Source organism: Limtongia smithiae, assembly GCF_038497785.1.
Source record: "Limtongia smithiae strain NRRL Y-17922 unplaced genomic scaffold V1518scaffold_2, whole genome shotgun sequence".
Taxonomy (NCBI): domain Eukaryota; kingdom Fungi; phylum Ascomycota; class Lipomycetes; order Lipomycetales; family Lipomycetaceae; genus Limtongia; species Limtongia smithiae.
In genome coordinates this window covers 978209-1001614 of record NW_027117623.1, presented here as the reverse complement: position 1 = coordinate 1001614, position 23406 = coordinate 978209, and the positions used below count along the sequence as shown (strand labels likewise).

Genomic DNA, 23406 nt, shown 5'->3' with positions numbered 1-23406 from the left:
ATAGATGGCGCGAAGCGCGTTGCATTTGTGCATTAAACGCACCTGACACGGTTTGTTTACTCCGCAATTACACCACTGGAGCCGGGAGTTGCGCTGAATCTCTGCCCACAAAAGTTTAAACTCCATCGACAAATTCGACTCCACAAACCATCGACTTTGACGATCGTATCCTGTACCACGAGAGTCCTTCGTCCAGAAATAATTCTTGTCCTCGAGGGTAGCCATAGCTCATTGTTCTATTTTTTTGCATGCCATAGATCCTCCATGGTCGAAGAACAGGCGGAACCGGGGAAATTTCGATTTGATTTTTCTGGGATCCAGGTACGCGCGATGACAGGCTCAAGGCGAGCGTCAGGGAGACTATCCCTGCGGGCCGTTGAGCGATGATCTTGCTAATGATTTGGTTCTATAGTGGACAAAGAATGATCCCACGTCGATAGTGAACGCATACAGAAGGGCGTTGCAGCAGCAGGAGCACCAGCGCAAGCGACGCCTGCTGGGAACTCAAGCTGATGGCAGTATCAGGTATTTTTTCATTCTCGCATGCGAAGAACGCCGATTTGCTGATCTAAGTGCGAAATAGGGAATCAAGCTATGCGGAATCGTCGGCGACTCTGTCGCCTACTATCGCTAGCGCAACCGATGACAGCGCGAACAGCAATCCACAGGACAGTGGAGACAGCGCGAATGAGAGCGGGGAATTCGCGAAGCCGTCTGATTTAGCAACAACCGTATGTTCCAACAATGTTAGTCCTATTTTTTTTGTCTCTGCTGACTTATACCTCCATAGGACCGCAAGCGAAAAGCCGCGCTGATAGCGCCTTCGAACCAACGTCGGCAAGGCGGGATCAAGTCTACACTTCTAAGCCTTTGGCAAACTAGCAATCCGCGATCTCGTCTCGCGAAGCTCAGCAAATCTCGTCGGGGACACCAGTTCACGCCGCCGCCATATTTCGAGGTTTTGAAGAAACGAGACTCGGCAGCTCCAATTCCCGAGCTAGCTTCCGTGCCACAACTACTGCAGCCTACTGCGCCGGTGTATTCTCACACCCGTATACCTTCGAACGAATCACAAAACCTGCAGATGCCGCTTCGAAATAGCCCCATCGCGCCATCACAGCCTCGTGCAATATATGTCGACAGCGTCACACAGACGGATCAAGTTCCGTTCGAGGAGAAGTCGAAGAAACGACCATTGTCAATTATGGAAATTTCTACAGATCGCCGTCAGCGACCTGGATTTTTTTCGGCTGATTTCGACGAGGATGTGTCCACCGATGAGGACGTGGCACCCAGTGAGCCTGAAATGCAGGAGCCAACGTTGAAAAAACGACGACTTCTTGTTCCTGACGGGGTAAACTTGGCGAACAGTCCGCTGTTCAAGTCGATGTACCAGAACAACGGGTTTTCATTCAAGTCCGGCGGAGGTGAGTCTACTGTTGCGCAGCGGCGGCAAATGCTAGAAAGCGTCGAACGACAGGAACAGCAGAAGGAGCGAGAAGAACAGTTGAAGAAGGAGCACGAAGAGCAGCTCAAAGAGTTTGAACGACAGCGGCAAGAACTGGAAGCTGAGCGCCAACGACAGGAGCATACGCGTCGGGAACTCGAGGCTAAGGAGCAGCTGCTTAGAGAGGCTGAACAAAAAAGGCAGGCTGAGGAGAAGATGGCGAAAGTTGCGGCTGCTACTGCTGCTCCATCACTGTCAGCGTCGATTACTCCAGCGCCGGCGTTTAGTTTAGGCGGGGCAGCACCCATACCAGTGCCAACCACGCTCCTCAGCGGCACATCGACTCCAGCGCCTTCGGGAGCTGCGACACCAGCGCCGTTTGGCTTTAGCCTGCCTCCTCTTACCACCTCGACATCTACCCAGGCACAGTCGACGCCATTTTCGTTTGGAAGCAAATCGGCGTCAAGCGAGCCACAAGCAACGACGAATTCGAGCTTCAAGTTTGATCCGACCAAGGACAAATCTACGGCTAACGGGTCGGCGACTATTTCGTCATCGGAAAACACATTGCCTTCGTTGTCTACTGCCCCAGTGGCTTCTGGATTCACATTTGGTACGAGCGTGGCTACTGACAGCGACGAGCGGAGGAAGAGACCCACTTTGTCGTTTGGATCTAGTAGTACGGATACGAAGTCTACGCCAGCGTCTACTCCTAGTATAGTTCCGCCAGTTGCTACATCATCGGGATTTTCGTTTTCTCTAAATGGTACGTCTACTGCTGCACCAGTCAGCGGCCAGGGAGCAACTTCGACAGGATTCAACTTTGGAAGCGCGACATCGACAGCACCTGCACTTCCAGGTCTCACTAGCGGCGCTGGATCCTCAGCAGCGCCTACTGGTCTAAGTCTTCAGCCGTCGCTATCCTTTGGCGCGTCAGCACCGGTATCAACATCATTCCAATTCGGGACAGGATCGTCTACAACGCCTACACTAGCTGCGACTCCATCGACCCCACAGTTCTCGTTTGGCGCGAGTTCGACTTCTGGACCGGATCCGGCGGCTGTGTTTGGGTTCGGTGCGCCATCGGGAGGTGCTGCGACGATCTCGACGGGGGGCGCATCGGGAGTCGCGACGCCGTCGTCATCGTTCGCGTTTGGAGCGACGGCGACTTCCGCGCCTGCTGCTAGTTCATTTACATTCGGTAATTCCGGACCTAATGCATCTGCCGGAGATAATAGTATGTAGACTACTCCTGTTGATGTGTGTGCGGAGATGCTGACTGATTGATTTTAGGTAACAATATGTTTGCGGTGACTCCGGAGAGCACTCCCGTCGGACGGAAAATGGCGCCGATGAGAAGTCGCCGGGCACGACGATAGAAAGCGAGGACGGACAGTCAGTTGATATGGCTTGTAAATATAGAGTACAATTCCCCAAATGCGGTCAGACGTTAGTTCGATGGTGGAGGAATATGGATGAGACCACACGGTCGTTCCTTCTGTCGTATGTCAGAGAACGATTTCAGAAATTAACACATGCGTATGACGATATGGTGAGACAGAAGGAAGGAGAGGCACGTTTCTGAGCATTGCTGCGGCCGCGCCAAGAGACATGTTAGGAGGCAGCTGACATGAGCGCGTGCGGAGAAGACTCTAAATCCGCGCCGCCTTCGAGGAGGCCGCGGCCGTTCTCTTCGCGGCATGCACGCCGCTGCTCCGCCCGGCGGCACACTCCGTCTGCGAGAGCTTACAACCGCTCTGCATACTGCATGCAAGTTCGGAAGAGGCGCCGCCGCCTCCTGTTACTGAAACTCGTTGCGATTGCCGCCGCGCGGAGAAGGTTTAAAGATCGCGCGCAACTCTAAAAAAATTAGATACGGGCGTAGCGACTGCCGTAGCTGAGTTAAAATTGCGACTACAATCGCCTCCTTGCGGGCGGGAAACACAGGCCTCTTGACTCTGGGCCCTTGCTGAGGCAGAGCCGGGACCGGTTGAGCGCTGCAAGCAACGACCGTTGTGGACAAAGTCGGTTTTCCATCTCAGGACGGGGCAAACGCCGAAAGCTGGAGCTTGTAGGTTGAGCTCAAAAAAGGCTGCACTGGCGTCACGGACTTACGGGGACTGGTATTTGGGGGGTGGACATTAGAAGCTTGTAGAAAAACGGATTCGAGACGTCAAGTAATAACGGAAAAGTCTCAAGAGGTGCCAATCACGCGCTCGTAGGAGGGCTGTGGCACTGCGATTCCGGAGCTCTGGCTCATGCGAGGCCTGTGATGATTCGCGGAGGAGAAGAACGAGAACGGAGGCATACGAAGCCACGACTATGAGGGAAGTTTCTGCAGAGTGCGGTTCCACGGATGAAGCGGTCCTCCTCTCTCCTTGACGACAAGCAGCGCTGCGGTATCTGGACTGGGGTTAACTGTCATCCGTCCGAGCTCGACTGTGAGTCTGCGGGAGAACAGGGCAGGTTCGCGAGAAGGACTCAAGGAGACAAGGCAAGTCCTCGGACCAGGTCCCTGAGCAGTCAGTCGGCGCTGATCTGCCTGATGCTCAGGTTCTCCGCCGCGATCTCACTCAGCACAGCACATGAACAAATACCGCCCACTCAACGGCTCCTCCATCAGCAAAACTATCTCGAAAAACTGCATCCCAGCCGACAGGTGCGATAACTACTCGGCTGCACGTCGTCGAGTCAGCTGTCAGCCTGCAACAGCAGCGTCCGTTGTTATAAGGTTAGACTTGCCGGCTGAGTTTAGTTTCCCAGGAAGCGGAAGTGCAGTGACGGGCGCGCGGGTACGTACCCTGCAGACTCTTGTCTGAGGCGGTGTTGTCCTTAGCGCAACCTTGATTCCCGAGCGTTCTCTGCGCCTGCTCCCGCTCATAGGCCAAGGCGATAAGCCGCGATAAGCTGACATCGGTGACAAGGCTGTCGCTGGGCCGCCACGACGACGCAGCTATTTGGGCCAAGCAAGTTCTTGTAAGCTGAGTGTGTGCAATACGCAAAAAGTTCTTTTACGCGCCATCGACGTGACCTGGCTCTCGGGCGATAGCTCCAGGCGGAGCGAGCGGGACAACAACCGCATGTATTCATTCCCCCGTGGATCTAGAAGCCGAGCAGGATAGACTTTCCGCTGGCTGAGCACCTGATACGTGTTGCTTGCGCGGGACGGGCGGCCACCGCGTACCCCGGTCGGCATGCAACATGAAAGTTAACTATTTTTCGGACCGTAGCCGATTCAGATAAAGGGGCGAAGGGAGGCAACGAGTCGGCGGGCTAGAGAAAAGAAACGTTACACCGGGCCTCAGTCAGGTCCTGCAGCAAGCAGTCGCGCTTGCTGCTTTGGTGTTGTTCGCGCTCATCGTGCGCGTGGCGCAGCGGCTTCTCCAGAAAACCGGCTGTTCCACACAATCAACACAGCACCCAGTGTTAACTTTATGACCCAATTTACAACAATTCCCGCAATGAGAAACAAGGGCTGCTGTTGTTGGGGCGAGGAAAGGAGACACTACTGCGGAACGCACGCAGCCCATGCCAGAGGACAAGGGCCCTTGAGGAGAGGTCGCTCCGAGCTCCGAGCCGAGAGTTTGTTTGCACAGGGAATACCTCCTGTGTGCGCACCGACTCTCTATGGTCGAATCCTCTGGCGACGCTTTGTCGATGAAGATGATACATGTGTCGCGTTCATGACTCTGGAGATATCTCTCATTATCCGCATAGCATGAGCCATAAATAATCTTGCCGACCCTGACTTGCTCGGGCCCTCCGACTTGACCTTCCTGACAAAGTGTATTCATGTAGATGGGTCCGTGACAAACCGCCGCGCTGCATATGGGGTCGGTATGTTGTTATAGAGTTCAAGAAAATATACTTTTGGGCCGACTCACGACCGTTTGGCGTTGGCTAGTCACGTCTAGGTTCTTAATAGCCAGATTCTCCGACTAAAACGTCTGACCTCGACGCGAACTCTGGCATTTGACCGCGATCAGCGAGACGTCGAGAAACGTCCAAATCCTTGAAAGCTGACAGATCTTTGCACGAACTGGCCGCTGGTCTGTGGATCGCTTTGAGCGATGTCCTCTGAGGCTGTATTTCAAATGCGATACTGCGTGCGGGTGGGTCTTAGCGCGCACTGAGTGCAGCCAAAATGAAACTCTTAGGATAAGCTGCAGAACAATTACGCTATCATACCGCATTTCTGAACGCGCGTAATTTGTTGATCATAGCAGCAGCACGGATGAGCCAAGCTTGGATGAGAATAATTTGTATATGCCTCTAAATTCTGTGATTGATTTTGCGGAGTTCATGCAGATCAACACGGCATGTGTTGCGCTGCTCGTATCGCCAGCCCTCCCTTGCTGGCGCAGCGCAATGTCGCCACCACCAGCTACGGTCAAAAGTGGAAAAGGAGGTCATGATCCTCGACCGTCGCTCGGGCGCAAGGGACAAAGGTCGTACTCGATGGGCATGTTGGAAATGACTCCTCTCGCGACTCTCGGAGAGTCCGGCCGGACGCGAAAAATGAGTTCTGCTTGTTGACAGATGATTATGGCGGCGGCACCGGAGGCTGTGCAGCTGTGGCGACTGGGGAAGCTAGAATTCGCATGACCGACGGAACGGGAGAGAAGAACGAAGAAGGCCCCGCTGGCTGGCCTGCGCCAGCCAGCGATGCACGCCTGTGGTGAGCTGGACCAGGGCATACACTGCGACTGCCGCAGCCGCCGCTCCTGACCAGGTCGCAAGCCGCCAAAAAGCAAGCTCTAGATTTGCCCCCCGTTCACGCGACTCGTGCTACGCCACCGCGCGTCCGTTCGCGCCCTCCTGCCCCATGCCTGACAACGGTCACGGAGTCGACGCGCGGTCAGCACGTCCAGTCGCGACGCGTTCCGGAGAGCGATCACCGCACCACTTTGTCCACCGAACAGCTCCACACCGTGAGACGGTCCGCCTGGGGCCAGTGGCATGGCCCATCGAGGCAACACGGCTGCGGCCAGCCATTGAGAATCTTGGCGTCTGGCGTTCAGGGCTGTTCTCCGTGCCGTCGGAGTCTCCGATGGCAGGAGTCTTGGTGGCTGGAGCGCCATCGCCGTGGCTGTGCTGCCGTGTGGCGCTCTCTGCGACTCCGTGCTACAGCACATCTCCGGCTCGCTCCGCGCGCGTACCGGGAACCCTGCGGTTCCACTCGTCCTATTCGACGGATGAATCTTATCCCAGTGGGCCCGGCAAATGCCGCGATCCTGTCGGCGCTTGTCCGAATGCACTGGCAGCAGCTGCTACCCAACGCGCTTAGCCAAAGAACGTACTAGTGAGACGTAACTAATTCAGCTAAATTGCAGGTCTGGCTCGGTGACCCGGGCACCAAGCCTCCTCAGCACTTGAGCGCATGTGGTCCGAGACGGTCATAGACCGGTAACATGAATATTACTATTGTATCGCTATCAAGTCCAACCAATCGTCTAAAAGCTGCTGTGATTCTTCATCGCCCTGCTGCATTAGTGCCGCGGGATCACTGACGTAAGACGATGCTGAATCCAGTAGTATCCCACTCGGCGTTTCAACTGGCGTGCAAAGGCTGCTCGCGATCTGCTGCTCGTTCGCATCTGTATTGCCGCCTAATTCCGCCCTCAGTGCGCTTCGGACTCTGCTGTCCGTCGTGCCGTCCATGAGACGCGACATGACTCCGCTTGCCGTGACATTATTGGCGCTACTGGTGTCCGGCGATGCTGACGGGGCCACGCTGTTCGGTAGTTCCATTGAGAAAATATTATCTAGTCCAAGGTCCAGATTGTCTTCCAAGAGCTGGGTTAACAACTTATCTATAGTTGCAAAATCTGACCAGAGCACATCGGTCTTTGGCTCTTCGTCTTCCACAATCTCAGCGTCGATCTGTTCAAAGCTGTCCGCGCTAGTATTGTCCTCCGACGACGCATCGTTACTCGCCGGCACATCAGATGGGTCCACGTAGTCGGCAGAGTGATCTCGCACGAAACTCTCAACAATTTTTTGCGGAGTCGTCTCTTCTCGCGCCGGCTTCTTGACCATCATATTCCTACAAACCGCATACACAAACCGCAGCCATATTCGTGCAATCAACCACCGTGACGCAATCTGATGCAGTGCATTAACGCACGCCTTGAACGCTTTTCGCGTCTTGTCCAGCGAGTCAGAAACAGACGCGTTCATCTTGAGGGCGTACATCAAAACCGCTGCTGCCGAGAAGATGTAATACACCATTGCCGCCGGAGCGTCGCGAAGCTCCCCACGGAGGGTCATAGTCTCGAGTATTGCCGCTAGCTTATGCGCAGCCATAAAGGCCACACTGCTCGACGGAAAACACACCAGATGGCTGGTGGTCGTAGTAGCTCTGGGTGGTTTCTTTGAAGACAAGTCGGCGCGGTGGATGAGGCAGAGCAAAGTGTAATATTGACTATGCAGCATGCCAGACAGGAAACCGTGCTTTGAGGATGAGTATGCAAGCTCAGACGGAAGTCCGAGTTTCCAGGCGCGCAGGGCGACATCCGCGCGGGTGATGTCCGGCGGAATAGTAGAGTACTCTCGAGCAACCGTCAATTGTTCATCGTAAATCAGGTCAACGATCTCGGAGAGCTGTAACAGGGCGATAAAAAACTCGCAGTGAAGTTTGTTCGGAGGGTACTCGTACGGACCATCACCTTCCTCTTCGACGAAATCCAGCTCTGTAAGCATTAACACGTCGCTATCGGAGCTGTGGATCAATACAGGGCGACCATATGCTAGAGAAAGCGATCGGTCGCGACTCTAATCCAATGTTAGAGATAGATCAAATACAACAGATCCAGTCCAACAAGGCGCATACAAATAGCACCCACCAAATACGCTTCCATATGCGCTTGTCGACAATAGAAAGAGTCGTGTTCTCGACACTGCGAGAGTTAATATTAAGAATGTGCCGAATCACCGGAAGAAAATAATACCTGCGGTGCATTCCTATTCCCTGTGCGACAGATATCGCCAACCGAGTCCAATAAAATGAGTTCTTCGTGACGTCCTCGGGCCCTTCCCAGCACCAGCTGAGAAGCACCATTGTCTGAATGCTCGCAATATTATCAGTTTCGTATCCCAAATCGTATAACCGCTTCACGCGCCTGTGCATAATCCAGCTAGCACGATCCATCGAGCCTTTGTGATCTAGAAGCGAGTCTATGCGGCAGACGCGTGTACCTGCCATTAGTACTGCCTGCAAGAGTAGCAAAGACGGCGAGTCGTTTGGGTCGTTATACTGTTTCAAAAATGTGGTCTTGTTGATGAATGGCTGCAGAGGATGAATCTTTTCAAAGTAGCTGGCGATCAGCACGTCGGCGATCTCTTTCGGCGGCAGCGTGAACGCGCCAGTGTCGCGCAGATTCGTAAGTTCGGTCTCGTCGAATCTGGAGATCAACTCGTCGCGGACTTGAGCTGGGAGCGAGATGTATATGGACATATTACCGTTACACTCGTACCCATGGATGAGAACAGACTTGCTTGTTCCAGACCTTGATCTGCGGCTATTCTTGCCAATAGCACTCCCGTCGACGCTCTGCTGTGCAGCCCTAGACTGTTTTAGTAGGCCAGAACAATCAACCTGACAGGGGAACGTGACGTACCTTCTCTTGACGGTACGTTTACGGCGTTTTGGGATCCAGCACTTGCATCCAAAATCGACGCAATTCTATATCACCTGTGCGTGAGCATGACAATGCAGCATAATAGTGAGAATTAAGAGAAATGTACCGAGCATGGTGACTTGACCATCACGTCGCAGCGGACTTTTCTCTCGTGGCACCTGAAGAGGTATCAGCGCGTTATTCGACAATCGCTACAATCGATATCGGAACGCGCTTACACCTTGCATGCCCGGGACGAGCGGTCGCGTCGAAAGTTCACAGTTGCGTTCGTCGCAACTTCGACCGTGTGATTCGACTCGCTGTTTGCGTCGTCGCTGGCATTTGGAGACGGCGAGGACATCATTACTGCGGAGAAGTAATTGGAAGGAGAGTATTACAGACACAGAGAGCGAAGCACATGCTGCTGCCTGGACGCACGGCCTAGATGGGGCGACGGCAGAAGCGGAACAGCGGGGCAGGAACGCGCAGCAGGAGCAGCAATGCGGGGTATCAACACTCGAAGCATGTTCTTCATTTTGCGGGGTAACCAGTTAGAGTGGGAGACGCTAACACGCTCAAACGGCATAAGAATCAATCAGTCAGAGCACGGCGATGCAACCGCTTGATTCAGCGCAGTTCACTTAGGCCATCATATGATCATATTCATGCGCCTTGGCCTTGGACATCGAATGTTGGCGATGCCAGCTGAGAGACGTGCGCGGGCTTGCGTACTCCGCGGAGCTGGGCCGGAGTTAGAGATCTGGGCGCGTCACGAGGGTGTCGTACCGCGCGGCGGCACTTCCGCTCTGGTGCGGGATGTTCCCGCTGTGACTCAGGGCGCATGAGTCAGCATAGACTCGCTAGACCAGATGCGTCTAGCTCCCGTGAAGACGCAGTAGCGGCGAACTATGGGCGCATGGGCCGTACCAGTGCGTACCTTTGCGGTACCGTATCATGTCGCGTTCAGGCCCGGTTGACTCGCGTTTTCCGCTCCGTGCGAGCGCCAAACCCGCAGGCCCTGCTCGGCGGCGGGCCGTCGCGCTGCTCCTCCTATATCTCCATCTCGCCCGCTGCGCGCTCTCCGCCCGCCGTGCCGCTGCCATCACGTCCACGACAGCACCTACACCACCGCCATCGCGAGTGCCGCGGCATGGCCTCCTTCTCCGCTTACTCCTACCAGCCTTTCGTTGCGAAGTCGTACCTCCCACCAGCCGCGCCCTCAGCGTACTCCCCTGTCGCACCGTCCTTGCCTCACTACCCCGTGTTCACGACACCCACGGCTCCTCCGCACGCCTCTCAAGGGCCTGTGCAGTCGCGTCGCTTACGCATTGAGTGCGCTGGCAAGGTTATTGAATGGAATCTTGACGACGGTAGGTGGTCATTTCGCTGCGTCATCGCATCATCCCAGCACGCAATCATGGCAAATTGTCTGACTGATCTGCCGTCATCGGCACCGTGCTTCCGCCTTAGAATTTTTAAATTTCGCCCGTCTACACAGCTATATACAGAGCGCATTCTTCATTGACGACTCCAAGCGCTTCACAATTCGCTACATCTCCAGCGCTCTTCCCCATAGCAAGGTGCCTGTCTTTGAGACGGTCTCCAACGGTATGCTCCTATCTTCTATATATCCCCAAGGCCCTGCTCATCTCCTCTAGACTCCTCACTGCTCCGGGCATTGCGCTGCACAGACCTCTCCATCTCGGTCGTCGTCGAACCAACTTCCCTGGATGCTGCCTGCCAGACTACTATGACCAATTCTGCCGCTGCCAATTACGCTGCCGCTGCCGCTACTCCTACTCATCGCTACGAAGCGTCGCCTTCCACAGACATGCCCTCAATCGCACTCCGCGGCCTCTCTGGCGTGCCCTCGCCTGTGCCATCCTCCCCCGCCTCAGATATCTCCGTCGAGGCCATCCAGCGACGCAAGTCATCGATATGCATCTTGCCACCCATCAAGCGCGCCAACATGCGTATTTCCGGTGTCACGCAGACCATTCGGCAAAAGCTGAAGTTTGACGACGAGGGCCAGTGGAAGAAGTTTTCAGCCCGGAGACTTGAGCTCATTGACTCCATGTCGCTCTCTTCCAAGAAAGCTTCAGAACAGGAGGAGGTTATTTTTGCCGTCGCTGATACCCTTCGCGAGGAATACGGCTTCCCGCCTCATACGATTCCCGACTTTGACAGACTTGTGCGTGCCGCTGTACAATCTGTTCGGCGCAATCGCAAGCGCCTGCCTAAGTCTAAGATGACCACAAAGTCTTGGGGCATGGACCGACAGACTATCGCTGATAACGCATCAGATTTCAGAGCCAGTATTTCGCCAGTACACCCTGCAGCAATGACCACAACGCAGACTATCGCGTCCTCTCTGTACTCTCAGGGACGGGCGCCTGTCTCTCCTCAATTGCCTCAACTGCCATCAGTCCACAGCTCGATGGGCTCGCATATGACAGCGACTCAGGACTTATCGTCAGCAATATACGGACAAGCACGACCGACACTTTCGTCTCACGTTAGTGAGCCTATTGTGGGCTCGTCGCATCGGGACTCTTGGGCGCGTTCTTCGACATCGTCGACGTCGTCGACCCCAGCATATAGCACCACTGGAGAAGATACTGCGCATTATTTCTACTCTGCAGCTATGGCATCACCGTCGCACGAAAGTCTTCCCCGCGAAATGTCGCACCTGTCCACGTCTGACTCCATCTCAGTTTCATCCAGAGTCACGCTCATTCTTGGCCACGCTGGCGGTCAGGTCATGTGCCCGATCGAGCTTGCGGACAGAGCTGCTTCCTGCTCTGGCAGTCTGCCGTTCTTGCTCAACACTGTCCGCCATGTTCTGCAGATTGCTGACGACACGCCGGTCGCGCTGTACTCCCGCCGCGATTCTGATGATGTCCGTACGCAGATTGCTTCCGACGCGCAAGCTGAAATGGTTATGCGACCGCAGGCGACTCCCGTGCGGATAGAGGTTCTCACCATGACCCAAGTCCGGCAGGTACATGCCTCCTCGGAGTCTCTGAACACCATCTTCTCATCGCCCCGCGTTGGCTTGAGCACAGATCCATTGTCTAACTCGGCCTCATCATCGGCATCGTCGTCTCCTGTTGTGCGAGTTTACAACCAGTTTGAAGCAGCTGCTGGCATCAGCAGTACTGACCCCCGGAGGATATCAATTGGCGCTCTTCTTGGTGTTTAGAGGTATTCGCAATACCTTCCTTCACAGATCGGCGTATTGATTTATTGGAGTTCTTTGAAGCAGATCCCGTTGGAGTTGCATATTTGTTTAATTATTATTTGTATGTATTGGTGTTTGGAATCACAATGATTGATGTATAGATTCTTTGAATTATTCGGCCAAATGGATTAATAAAGTATATCTGAAAATAGCACAGAATGAGTTATGGTTAACCGGAGTTGACTACTTGGTAGAGAAGTTCATCGCGGCGACACAGCTCACAGCTTGGGCCAAGCGAAGCCATCAACGCGCCATTTTAGATTTTTTTACCTCACCGCGCGTGGCGTCGACGCGAAATATGGGTTAGGGCGTTCGCGAGAGCGCGGCATTCGGAAGTTGCCAGCGCGTCTTGCTGTTTAGCGGCTTGCCTATGCACGACGACCAGCAACAAGAGGCGGAGGGCGCCCAAAGATTTTGCCAAGACTTTTTTGCGCGTTTGTTGTGAATTCCTTCTCATCGGTAAATAATGTAATCTTGGAGTGCACTCCGCGCTGTCCGGCGACTCGGGCACACGTCAAGCCATGCCACGAACAAGCTCCTGCACTTCGTGTTCACGAAATAAATTGTTATCATATGCAGTTTTAACCGGTAGTGCAACATCAAGCTGACAGCTTGCGCAACTGGAAAACGTGCCTTAGCAAGCGTAGTCCTGTCTGGAGAGCCTGCGACCCCCACCTGTATCATACAGACTCAACAGCATTATGAGTCACATTACTCTCAGGCAATTCTTTCAAGTTTTCTTGACGACTTATGGTGTGAAGTATATTTTGGGCTAGGGCGTGTCGTATTACACAGGCAGCACGACAGTGACGTCGTGCGTTATACAAGAAGAGGCATGTATGGCTCGAAACGCGTAACAGCCAGGACGCGGCGTCATGGATGATCTTCGTCGCTACAGCTTGTAGATGGCCTGAGAAGCTGACATTTTTCTGTGGCCACCGAAACAATTAGTCTGGAACGTTAGGCTATCAAGTGCAAATGGCAAATCGCTTGCATGAGTGCAGTTTGTGTTAGGCATCCCACGTTCAGCGCTCTAGCCAGTTTGCTGATTTCCTGCTCAGCCGTTTTCTGTGCAACACCTGCGGCTCGCTCTTTCTTCTTCCTTGCCTCCCCATTGGCCATCTGACTCTCTTTCTCCTGTCCGCAACCAGCATTGGCCGCCTCTCTATAGCATGCGACTATCCATCTATCGACTTGTCTCAATCTAGGTAGTACGGCGTGCAGTAATCAGTGTGCTGTGATCTGCGTCCAGTATCGTTCATTCTGCTCAGGTTGAGTCTCGCCTCGTCACATATAGCCAAAACTGGATACGCAGCTTGTTCTGCGTGTTCGCTATTGGCAAGATTTCACGAGATTCGCAATTTCTTCAATACATCATTATCTTGTGGCAGTCATGTGTGTTACCTCGGAGTAGGCGTCGAGAAAAGCTTGTCGAATCATGCTTGCTAGCACACGTGTACACCTTCGACAGCGCAGCGGATATGGGTACGGACATGGATGATTGACGTGCTTGTAGTTCGCGTCGGAACACAAACATGCTGCTGCGTGCAGCCTGAGAATAACGATATCAATTCAATGATTGGCAGCGCAGATCAGGAGTGAGTCGTGAGTCTCTGCGGTCTCGCCATAAAAACACTGGTAAGTGCCATGTGGACGGAGGTAAGAGTTCTCTTTCAATATCTCGGCATAACAAGATGCAAGTCTATCAAATGCATGATAGTCGGCGTACGAGTGTGCCAGATCCACGAGACTTCGCGAAACATACAGGAATGACTAGAAGCTGCAGAGCATGAGCAGTACTCTGTGTAAGCCGACATTTTAGGCTTGCTAAGCCAACGGCGAATTGAGATGAGGCATTGAAGGGCGCCAGTACATACACACGCCCAACCAGCAGACCAAGTCCAACGTAGATTAAAAAAGTCATAGATTGATCTCCTTAGACAGATGATCCTCGAGCGGATGGACGCAGGCGGCAAGCTGTGGGGTGTAGGATGACCGCTACGCCGTGCTGGCGAAGGCGGGACTAGCCAGTGTGATTCGAGGGATCTGTAGAGTCTGCTTCGCAGTGGAGATGCCACTGCGCAAACTTTGTACTTCTTCGAGCTGAAGTTTGTCACTCACTCAGCCCAGCTTGGGCTCCCAATTATGGGAAATCGTAGGGCCAAATCACGAACATCCCCCGATAGGGTCTTCCGGTGGCGTAGCGCAGCTGATTTTACAGCTGCGGCGGCGACTCTTCCACAGCTCTTCCTGCATGCCAAATAAAGTCGTGCGTGCGAACTCTACCTCCATGAGAAGCACAACGAGCGAAGAACCTGTAGCGTCTATAAGTGCGGTGATATCCATTCCCCTGGCCAAGAACTTCCAACGCCGTTGCAACCCGGCCTAGGCTACCGGCTGCGCGCTTATCCAGCTCTGCGCGCCGGCCATGTTTAATCATCTTCCAGTAATCTCCGCTTGTTCACACGCCATCTGGAGTGGAACAGCACCGCGCAAGCGAAAAAATTATCAGCAGACACTCTAAGACAGGATAGGCAAACGATCGACGGATGCCTAACGATATCACGGCGAGAATTGCGGCGCGGGCGATGACTGGGACGGTAAAGTAGCGAAGGGAAGGTTGCTTGCTGTATGGGATAACTGAGAAGGCACACCGCTATGGGGTTAGACAGAAAACGTAACGGCAGTGCTTGCTATATGTGCTGGAATATAATTGTCCTTTATCATCAAGTGCGGATGCTATAAATTAGATGAACAGCGAATAACTACGGAAACAAAAAATCACGTTTTCACAAATCTACAGCACCATGCTCTATCGTCGCCAAAACCACTTTCCTTTCTTGTCACCGGCTTCATCGGCCACAACTGAGGCAGCTTCTGCGGATACATCCGACGTAACAGCTTCTGGTGCTTTGAGAGTACCCTCGTCGTACGCGATGAAGTTGAATGCAATATCGAAGAACACAGGCTTAGCTGGCACAGGCTTGATAGTCGAAATGTTCTTCAGGTCAACAAGGCGCTCGAGATCAACAAAGTCTGGCGTCTGGTTGAGTTGCTCGATGGCAAAAGGTAACGAGTCTTTGTTCTTGAGTGCAGTGGCTTTCCGTTCCTTCGCCAGTTTAGTAGCATCGGCAACCGCCATGGCGCTGGCCAAATTCTTCTTGATCTGTGCTCGAGCGGTAGGCACGTCCACAGCAAAGAGCAGACGTGCGCTGATGTCGTCATCTGTGCTTGGGTCGAGGTTGAGTGCCATTTCGTCAAGACTGTCAAGAGCATCGACAGCTTTCTGTAGTAATTCTACAGACTCCGCCGAACCTTGCGGGAACTTGTCGGCGTCGGTCGAAAATTTCAGGCTCCGATAATACTTCTGTACTGAAAGCAACGCGTCCGACAACGCATCATCGACTGCAACACCAGGTAGGTCGTTGATCTGAGTGAGTGACTGCAGCACGGTGTCGTAGAGAACAGAAAGTGCCTTCATGTTTGACATGTTTGCCTTGCCGAAGGTGGTCGCGCCGGTGCGCTTCTGCTTTTTGGCAATTGACGAGCGAATGTTGCTCTCAAGGATACTATCACGAGCAATCCGACGAGCAATGTAATTGTACTTGGCGTATGTCGACACAATGTAGAGCTCCTGCACGCGAGCCTGGGAATCGTCGACGGCAGAGGTAGACGTGTCCGTGATCGCTTCGTGGGCAGCGTCAACGGCGTCTTGCCATCCAAGAAGAGACGAATCAAATGCAGAGGCTTTAAGCTTCGTAGAGACGTCGGCCAAAGTGGCGGGCAACTGAGTGCCGAATAGCTTCTCATCTGCTGCCTTTGCCGCCACGATAGCGCCTGCGACTGCCGGTTCACGGACTTGAGCAGTATGTGCGCGCCATTGAATAGTCGGTAAAATCTTCAGCGCCTCGGAGTCCTCGCTTGTACCTGCAATGAGTTGTGTCGCTTTCGCCTTGTCCTTCACGATCTTCATGGCCAGATCCGTGACACGATGATCCGCTGGCAGGAATTTGTGCGCAATCACCGACACTGCGGCAGTCCGCAGCGACGCATCTGCCTGAAGCGCACTGAATTTCAGAGCAGGAATGACTGTACTCGTGAGCAGATCCTTATATAAGTCCGCGATATCGTTCTCGGCATCCGTCGCATCAGAGGATTCGAGCGAGAGAACAAGGCCTTGAAGAGCGGTATATGCAATCGCATAGCTCACGGCTGCGTTGTCGTACTGGTGCAACTCAAGGGCCGCGGTGGCAGAAATGACTGCCAAGTAGGCAGATACCTGCATCACGCCGACATCTCTGAATCCGCCTTCCACGAGAACAGAAAGCGCGCTTGCCGCATACTTGCGAGCCTTTTCCAGTCGCGATCTCAAATGTTGCCGCTTCGGCGCATCAATCCGCACACTGTTCTCGGTCGCAGCCTTGGTTTCCATGGCGCGTGCCCAAGCCCGCTCCGCAGCAAGCATGGATAGCCCCACGAATCTCGGATCCGCAGCGATATCGGCAGCGGTAGGTGCATATGTGGTATAATTCGACTTCGCATCGCCGTCCGTCGCCGCGCCGGCTTTCTTTGCCGGGATACGGCGGCGCACCTTGAGAATGATACGCAGCTTGTGCAGCATCGAAGAGATGTGGTGCGCGTACCGCTTGTAGTCGGTCGACGATTGCAGCAGCGCAGCCGTGCGCTCACGAAGAAGTACATCAAGAAGAATCGGAGACGACATGATGGTGATATTGCTTGTTAGGCGACAGTTCCGTCCTCAATTGTGCACCGAAGCGATTCTCCTGGGGTCGTGGACTCGTAGGTGTTCAAAACTTTGCTGGCCACGTGACTGAAACTGATCTCGCCCGGTGAACCTGTGGAAGCTTTTCAAAGCCCAATCACTCAAAGTCCAAAGTCAAGTATTATTATGTTACATACAATTTAGTACTTACCCTGTGCTCGAGGTTTCAATGTTCTTTTTAACTCCTTCCAAAAAATCCAGCAAATGTTTACACGGACGCCCGACCTCTCCTCCCTCGCGCCGACCCGAGTCAAGAGTAACTATTATTTGAGAATATATAGGCTTAATTTTCTCAAATCGCGTGCAAATATCTTCTGCTGCAGCTGCTTTTGGAATCGAAAATAGATTTAGCCGAGAGTAAGCAGCAGCCGAATTTGTAGGCATCATATGCTTGGCCGTGTCCGTATGGTAGAATGACACCGTATGCAATGTGGAGCTATCGCCCGAACATTGTGACGAAAGGCCCAGCTTGAGAAACTGCGAAAGCGCTGTAATATGGCCAGTAGAATTTTTGAGACTTGATAAAGGAGCCGCATGTGTAAATTTTCTTGTGTTCGGATTCGGAGTAGTGCTATTCGTCTTCTCGTTTAATGACGACATGTCCCAATTAAATATTCCGCCGAAGCACGTCAACAGACTTGTCCAATTCCTCGATATAATCTGCTGCGAAACGTCTCTGTCCTCGACTTTGAGCAAGAGGCTAAGAAACTTTGCGGCATCCCTTCGGACGTCCTCTTGCAGATGAGTTAAACCGGACCGTATACACATGACGATTATCTGCATATGAGGTGCCATAGACGCCTGGGGAATAGAGCTGAAAAATGTCAACAATGTCGAGCGCACTGATGGCGCGGGATCGAGAATAAGCGGCGCAAGGGCGGAAAATAGCGATGCATCGATATCTGTTGGCGCTGGAAGATGAGAATTTAAGTATGCTAGCGCCTCTGTAATGCAAGTCAGAATACGTAAAAATAATCAGAAGAGTAAAAAGTACCTCGTCGTGCTATTGGAGAGTGGTGTCGAGTCAGAGACAGGTAATGCGCAAACACATCCTTCGGCAAGTGTACTTTGGTGATTGATTGTGAGGGCAAGCCGATGGCTAAAGCTAGTTAATCTTCTATAGCGTCACAGAAATCTGTTCAGAATATCGAGAATGACGTACCTTTGGCCTTAAATCCTAGCTCTGTATGCGCTGTTGCCTTTGGCTTGGTCTTGCCAACTTTGAGCTTTTGTTTCTGCGCAAGCAGCAAACAGTTAAGTTAGCATCTGATTACGCAACATTGTCACACGCTGACCACGTACCACGAAATCCTTTCTCTTTTCCTTGACCTTATGTGAAACCATTTTGATGTCTATCTTGAGTGGCAGTGTAGCAGGTACTGGAAACACAGCTGTGTTGGATCGTCCATGATGGTGGAGGAGGTGGTGGCGGTTGCGCCGCACCCTCCGTCGCCGCTGTCGAGGCACAGTGGGTAGAATCCCCATCGTCATCATTTGAACAGCACTCACCACGGACGGCTCGAATATCGTCCACTCTACCCGGGATGCGCCATGTCGCTCGACTGGCCCGACCTTCCGAGCACGCTGCTGTATGCAATCCGGTCGCAACGGGATCTGCAGCTCAACGTGTCGATAGATCAGATCATCTACCCGACAGTACACATGAACAACGTGCTGCTCGAGCCGCTGAACTACACATGGGACGCGTTTTCGAATTTAGCGACGATGGCGAAGTGGGGCGTGTCGCGTTTTGTCTTGAATTTGTACTGGAACGCGAATGTGCAAGGGTGGCAGCTATGTCCGTTTCTCGCTTCGGGGTCAGCGGGAGGAGCAGCAGCTGCAGCGGCTGCGGCTGCTGCTGCGACAGCAGAAGAGGCTGCGCAATTCACGTATAAAGATAGAGCGTACACGTGCAATATGACGATCAGCGTGTCAACATTTTTGCAGCAAATTGTGAAAGAGCAATATATCGTGGAAACCGACGACAATCTCTCGGCGAGAACAATTATTATCACACTAAGTCTGTTGAACGCGATAGTTCCAGACTCATATGCCTCTTCGCCGGACTCAAGCAAGATGAAAATAATATATTCGGCATCGTTGTCGTCTTCGAATACCTCGGAAGAAGTTCCGGCCACTACCGTGGAAGCTGTCAGCGAGATCTCGACCTTGTTCGCGCGCGGCGCCACAACCTCCACAAGCACGACCAGCACCTCCACTTCCACTTCTACCTCCGCTATTGCCGCCGCCGCTGCAATGGCTACCACGAACATAGGTCTCGGTAAGCACATCTACCGCGACTTGGGCACGTACATGTTCACTCCGCCGGGTCTCGAGAGTGCGCGCGCGCGGGAGGACGTGACGTGGAATTCCACCGGCGCGTCAAAGGAAGGCTGGCCGCTTGTGAATTATGTATTGTTTGAAGAGTTTTATCGAGTGCTGTTCTCGTTCGGGGAGATTGAAGTCGAAGAGTCAGTGTATGATACCTCGCAAGACGCGGATTACATCTTCAGCACCACTGATATTCCATATGAGAATGATAGCCAGCTTACGTACGACACTGCTTTCACCTCCTCAGAACTAAAATCGACGGCATACCCGGTCTGTTCAATTACATCAGATTTTCTTGTCGAGGAGAAATCCTCTGGAAAATCGTTCGCGCCGTCGTTCTTACTCGCGTTCGACACAACCGACAACGTCTTCTCAGCCAGCGCGATCCAGAAATATATCGAATGTGGGTTCAGCCCCGTCTTCAATGCGACGCTCGATACCGCGGCTGAAATCGTAACCTACCTGAAATCCAACTTATTGTCTGCCATTTGGTCCTGGGAACTCAACGAGCCGGTCGTCGCGACGACAACCTCGTCCAGCGCGGAAGTCGTCACGACCTCAGCTTCGTGCGCAATTCTCACGGGGGCAGGATGGGCAGCAGAGAATTGCTACGCGAAGCACCGGGTTGCGTGCAGGGTTTCTAAAGCGGCGTATTCGTGGGCGATTCCGTCGAAGGAGGCGAATTACTATTACGACGAAATGTGTTCGGGGTCGAATCAGCTATTTAGTCTCCCGCGCACGCCGCTGCAGGTCAGTTCAGGTTGTGTATGTCCACTTCCGTGGGAGTCATGCTGACCTTAATTAGAACACCTATTTGCAACAGCTACGCCTGAGCACAGTCGGCGATGAAGCTATCTGGATCGACCTCAACTCCATCGCAACGCCTGTAAGTTCATTTCTTCGTTGCTTCTCCATGGCAAATCTAACTCGCAACAGAACTGCTGGGTCACAGGCGGTCCGTCCGCGACATGCACGTACTACGACAGCAAAGAAGAATCAATCCTCTACGTCGTACCCATCGTCGCCGCTGTCATCGTCGCGACGCTACTCTCACGTCAGTACCCTCAATTCTTACCTTGACCGCCATATACTAATTTGAGTCCACACAGTGACGCTATGCTCAAAGCTCCTAGGGTCGCAGCAAGCCAAAGCACGACGTAAACGGCGACGAATAGTGAAGAAGTTTGGCGAGATGGAGTATGACGGTGTTCCGGTAGGCCTACTCGAGTTCCTGCAATCCGTCATTTTCATGCTAACCTGCACCAGTCGTGATCCTGGCTTTGAAAAGGACTGCGAATACATTAATCATCCTCAAGTTTGAAGACGTGGAGTTTACTGGTGTGGCGGGTTTATTGATATATGTTTTAAGTGTATATAAGTAGATTTGAAAGAAGTGTTGAAATAGCCTTACAAAACACAAACATTATGCTTGATGCCACAGCGGCGTCTGAATTTCCGTTCTACCATAAATCTAGAACACATACCAAATAATCGCAAGGACAGCTCAAATAAAAGTACATCAAAACAACTGATAACCAGAACAATGCACACCATCATAATATATATAAACAGGACAATTTTGCGTCATTAAGAGTACACGTATTGTCGTCGCCCAATTCAGTCCAAAAGTAAGTCGACGACCACGATGCCTCTATTCGTTGTATTTTGTAAAATCATCTGGCCCAAGCATCCGTCATGGGCGAAGAAACCACTCAAGAGCACTGGAGTGTGAGTGATTGTGACGTAACATCAATCGTAGTAGACGTTAGTTTGCATTCCAAAAAAACAATCACATGTCGCAGCCATGCATGAACGTGTTCTGGGGCCACTCATAACCCGCACCCTCCCACGACGTAACGTTCATGTTCTGGTAGGCCTTGGGATGGGCGGCGATGTAATCCGTAGTAGGATATCCTTCCGGATCGCATGTGATACTCTCGTTGCCCTCGAATTGGTAGATACGCACGTAGTCGATACGCAGATGCGCCGGAAAGTCGATGGATGGCCAATCAATGTACGACCACGAGTTTGACAAACCAAGATTCATTACGATCGACATCGGTTCCAAAGGGATTGGCCGCGCTCCTATGTTGCCGTTCGGCCGCAGCGCAAGGCCGTGAATGGCGTAGGTCGAGGTCTCGCCCACATGCCACTGCACATATCCCTCGGTACCAGGCTCGTACTCAAAGCCGTATGACTGATACAAGTTACCGACCTTCTCCTCGCCTTCGTACCACTCATTGTTCAGCGCCGTGATGCCCGAAATGGCTTGCTGATAGGGTCCGCCATTCCACGAGTTCATGGCGGTGACCGAGTTATTGAATACAACGAGGTAGTCGTAATCTGGCATGTACCAGATATCCATAGGCGCAATCTGCAGTGACTGCGACGCAACACCAACTTTGTCTGAGGGATTATAGTTACCCACGGAGCCCTCAATGATATCGATCTCGGGTGCACTGCGTCCAACGCCCTGGTTCGGATGCTCATAGCCCTTGCACGTGCACGAGTTGAGACGCTGGCCGGGAAGCCAGTTCATGCCGTCGGCGGAGGACTGGTTCGGCGTGATACCGACATCGCAGCTCTGGTACGTGTACGGCCAAAGACCGTCGGTAGTAGCGCGGTAGCCGGGACGCCCAAGGTTGCCCATGGTCCACAAACCGGGCCAGAGACCGTTCACGGAACCCATTCCCGGAAGCGAGACCGAAACTGAGACTCTGCCGCCCTTGAAACACAACTTGTTCCACGACTGGAGCATACCAGAGCGGTAATCGAGGTTGTGGTTGTGGAACGCGTCGAGGGTAATAATAAGCGTGCCGTTTTTGGTCGTGATGGCGTCGGGGTCGTACCATTCCAGATCCGTGGTGGCGGCGTAGTTGAAATCCGGGGCCTCCCAGAACTGATCGTCGTTGGCGTAAAACGTGCGGCCGTCGGTGTTAAACTCGTCCGAAAACACAAGGACCATCTTCTTGCCATCCTTGTTCACGGTGGTGTACGCAGACTCCGGGGTGTCCTCGTCAATCAAGTTCGTACGGATGCGGCTGAGAATATTATATTTGTAGTTCGAGAGCGGCGCGGTTACATACTTGGTCCCATGAGAGACGCCAGTGTGCCCAGAGAACGTGAGGACCGGAAGAATAATAAAGACGGCGACGGCACCGAGGACAAGCAGCGCAAGCGAGGCCGCGCCGCCGAGACCGCGCGTGTCGAACTCGTACCACCTGCGGTCGCTCTTCGAGTCTAGCAGCGGGTCCGGGTTATGCAGATAGTCGTCCGGCTCCTTCTCGTCGATGTGGAGGGGGAAGAGCGAGACGGGGTATCCGCCGAACGGAGAGAAATCCGGGTCGTTCGAGACCGCACCTTGCGCGGAGGTCGGATCGCCGAGATTATGGGGATAGAGGTTGGCGCTCGAAGACATGCGGGAGGAGTAATGTGGCCCTCCGATGTACGCGTTAGAGCCGGACAGCCTACTGCCGGTAGGATAGCGGTCGTAGGAGGATGACTCGACGGAATGCTCGGAGGAAGGATGAGAGAGCGAAGACAGCGAGGAGGAGGAGGAAAACACGGCCTGGCGCGAGTTGTGAACATGGTCGCCGTGCGAGTGCTGGAAGGCTGCAGCAGCGGCGGCCATTGCGGCGGCAGAGGTGGCGGTGTTAGTGGACTGCGAGTCGATGCCACTAAATTCGTACGCGTTGGCGTTGGCGTTGGCGCGGCCCACCGAGCGCGTGCCGCGGAGAGCCATGTCGGAGCGAACAGAGTAGTCGTCGGAGTGGACGGAGAGGCGGTCGGAGAGATCGGTGGCTGAGGGGGAGGGGGAGGCGAATGGGTCGACAGCCCTACCACGCGAGGAGTTTGAGCGCATCTGGCGAGGGCGGAAGCGTGGGGGGAGGAGAAGCGGTGAGGAGGACTGTGAAGCGAGGGGCGTTGAGGAGCGGCAGCAAAAACGCGCGCGGCGACACGAACCCCGCAGCATAAGACACCGCAC

General features: G+C 53.4%; 7 protein-coding genes across 7 annotated transcripts; 3 read left to right on the top strand and 4 right to left on the bottom strand.

Moving 5' to 3' along the window:
• The first annotated feature begins 113 nt into the window (after positions 1–113).
• Positions 114–3068, top strand: V1518DRAFT_412378 (uncharacterized protein). The gene is made up of 5 exons (XM_066903074.1): positions 114–321; positions 413–525; positions 584–731; positions 791–2684; positions 2741–3068. The coding sequence occupies exons 1-5, from the start codon at positions 265–267 to the stop codon at positions 2824–2826; spliced, it is 2298 nt and encodes a 765-aa protein (XP_066761430.1). The 5' UTR covers positions 114–264; the 3' UTR covers positions 2827–3068.
• Positions 3069–6795: 3727 nt separating this feature from the next.
• Positions 6796–9783, bottom strand: V1518DRAFT_412367 (fungal-specific transcription factor domain-containing protein). The gene is made up of 6 exons (XM_066903073.1): positions 9306–9783; positions 9194–9245; positions 9067–9131; positions 8398–9012; positions 8280–8346; positions 6796–8221 (listed from the first exon to the last, which is right to left on the bottom strand). The coding sequence occupies exons 1-6, from the start codon at positions 9428–9430 to the stop codon at positions 6869–6871; spliced, it is 2277 nt and encodes a 758-aa protein (XP_066761429.1). The 5' UTR covers positions 9431–9783; the 3' UTR covers positions 6796–6868.
• A 281-nt stretch (positions 9784–10064) lies between these two features.
• Positions 10065–12423, top strand: V1518DRAFT_172043 (transcription factor Vhr1-domain-containing protein). Its single transcript, XM_066900819.1, has 3 exons — positions 10065–10436; positions 10537–10674; positions 10725–12423. The coding sequence occupies exons 1-3, from the start codon at positions 10217–10219 to the stop codon at positions 12266–12268; spliced, it is 1902 nt and encodes a 633-aa protein (XP_066761428.1). The 5' UTR covers positions 10065–10216; the 3' UTR covers positions 12269–12423.
• A 2583-nt stretch (positions 12424–15006) lies between these two features.
• Positions 15007–17129, bottom strand: V1518DRAFT_412360 (uncharacterized protein). The gene has a single exon (XM_066903072.1). It carries the CDS (start codon positions 17028–17030, stop codon positions 15120–15122), a length of 1911 nt encoding a protein of 636 aa, XP_066761427.1. The 5' UTR covers positions 17031–17129; the 3' UTR covers positions 15007–15119.
• On the bottom strand, positions 17130–18591 carry V1518DRAFT_412359 (Rix1 complex component). Its single transcript, XM_066903071.1, has 4 exons — positions 18393–18591; positions 18253–18325; positions 18085–18189; positions 17130–18034 (listed from the first exon to the last, which is right to left on the bottom strand). The coding sequence occupies exons 1-4, from the start codon at positions 18582–18584 to the stop codon at positions 17238–17240; spliced, it is 1167 nt and encodes a 388-aa protein (XP_066761426.1). The 5' UTR covers positions 18585–18591; the 3' UTR covers positions 17130–17237.
• V1518DRAFT_412356 (uncharacterized protein) lies at positions 18483–20634 on the top strand. The gene is made up of 3 exons (XM_066903070.1): positions 18483–20171; positions 20227–20307; positions 20358–20634. Exons 1-3 carry the CDS (start codon positions 18642–18644, stop codon positions 20499–20501), a joined length of 1755 nt encoding a protein of 584 aa, XP_066761425.1. The 5' UTR covers positions 18483–18641; the 3' UTR covers positions 20502–20634.
• A 149-nt stretch (positions 20635–20783) lies between these two features.
• Positions 20784–23327, bottom strand: V1518DRAFT_412353 (Skn1 protein). Its single transcript, XM_066903069.1, has one exon. It carries the CDS (start codon positions 23281–23283, stop codon positions 21211–21213), a length of 2073 nt encoding a protein of 690 aa, XP_066761424.1. The 5' UTR covers positions 23284–23327; the 3' UTR covers positions 20784–21210.
• Positions 23328–23406: the final 79 nt, after the last annotated feature.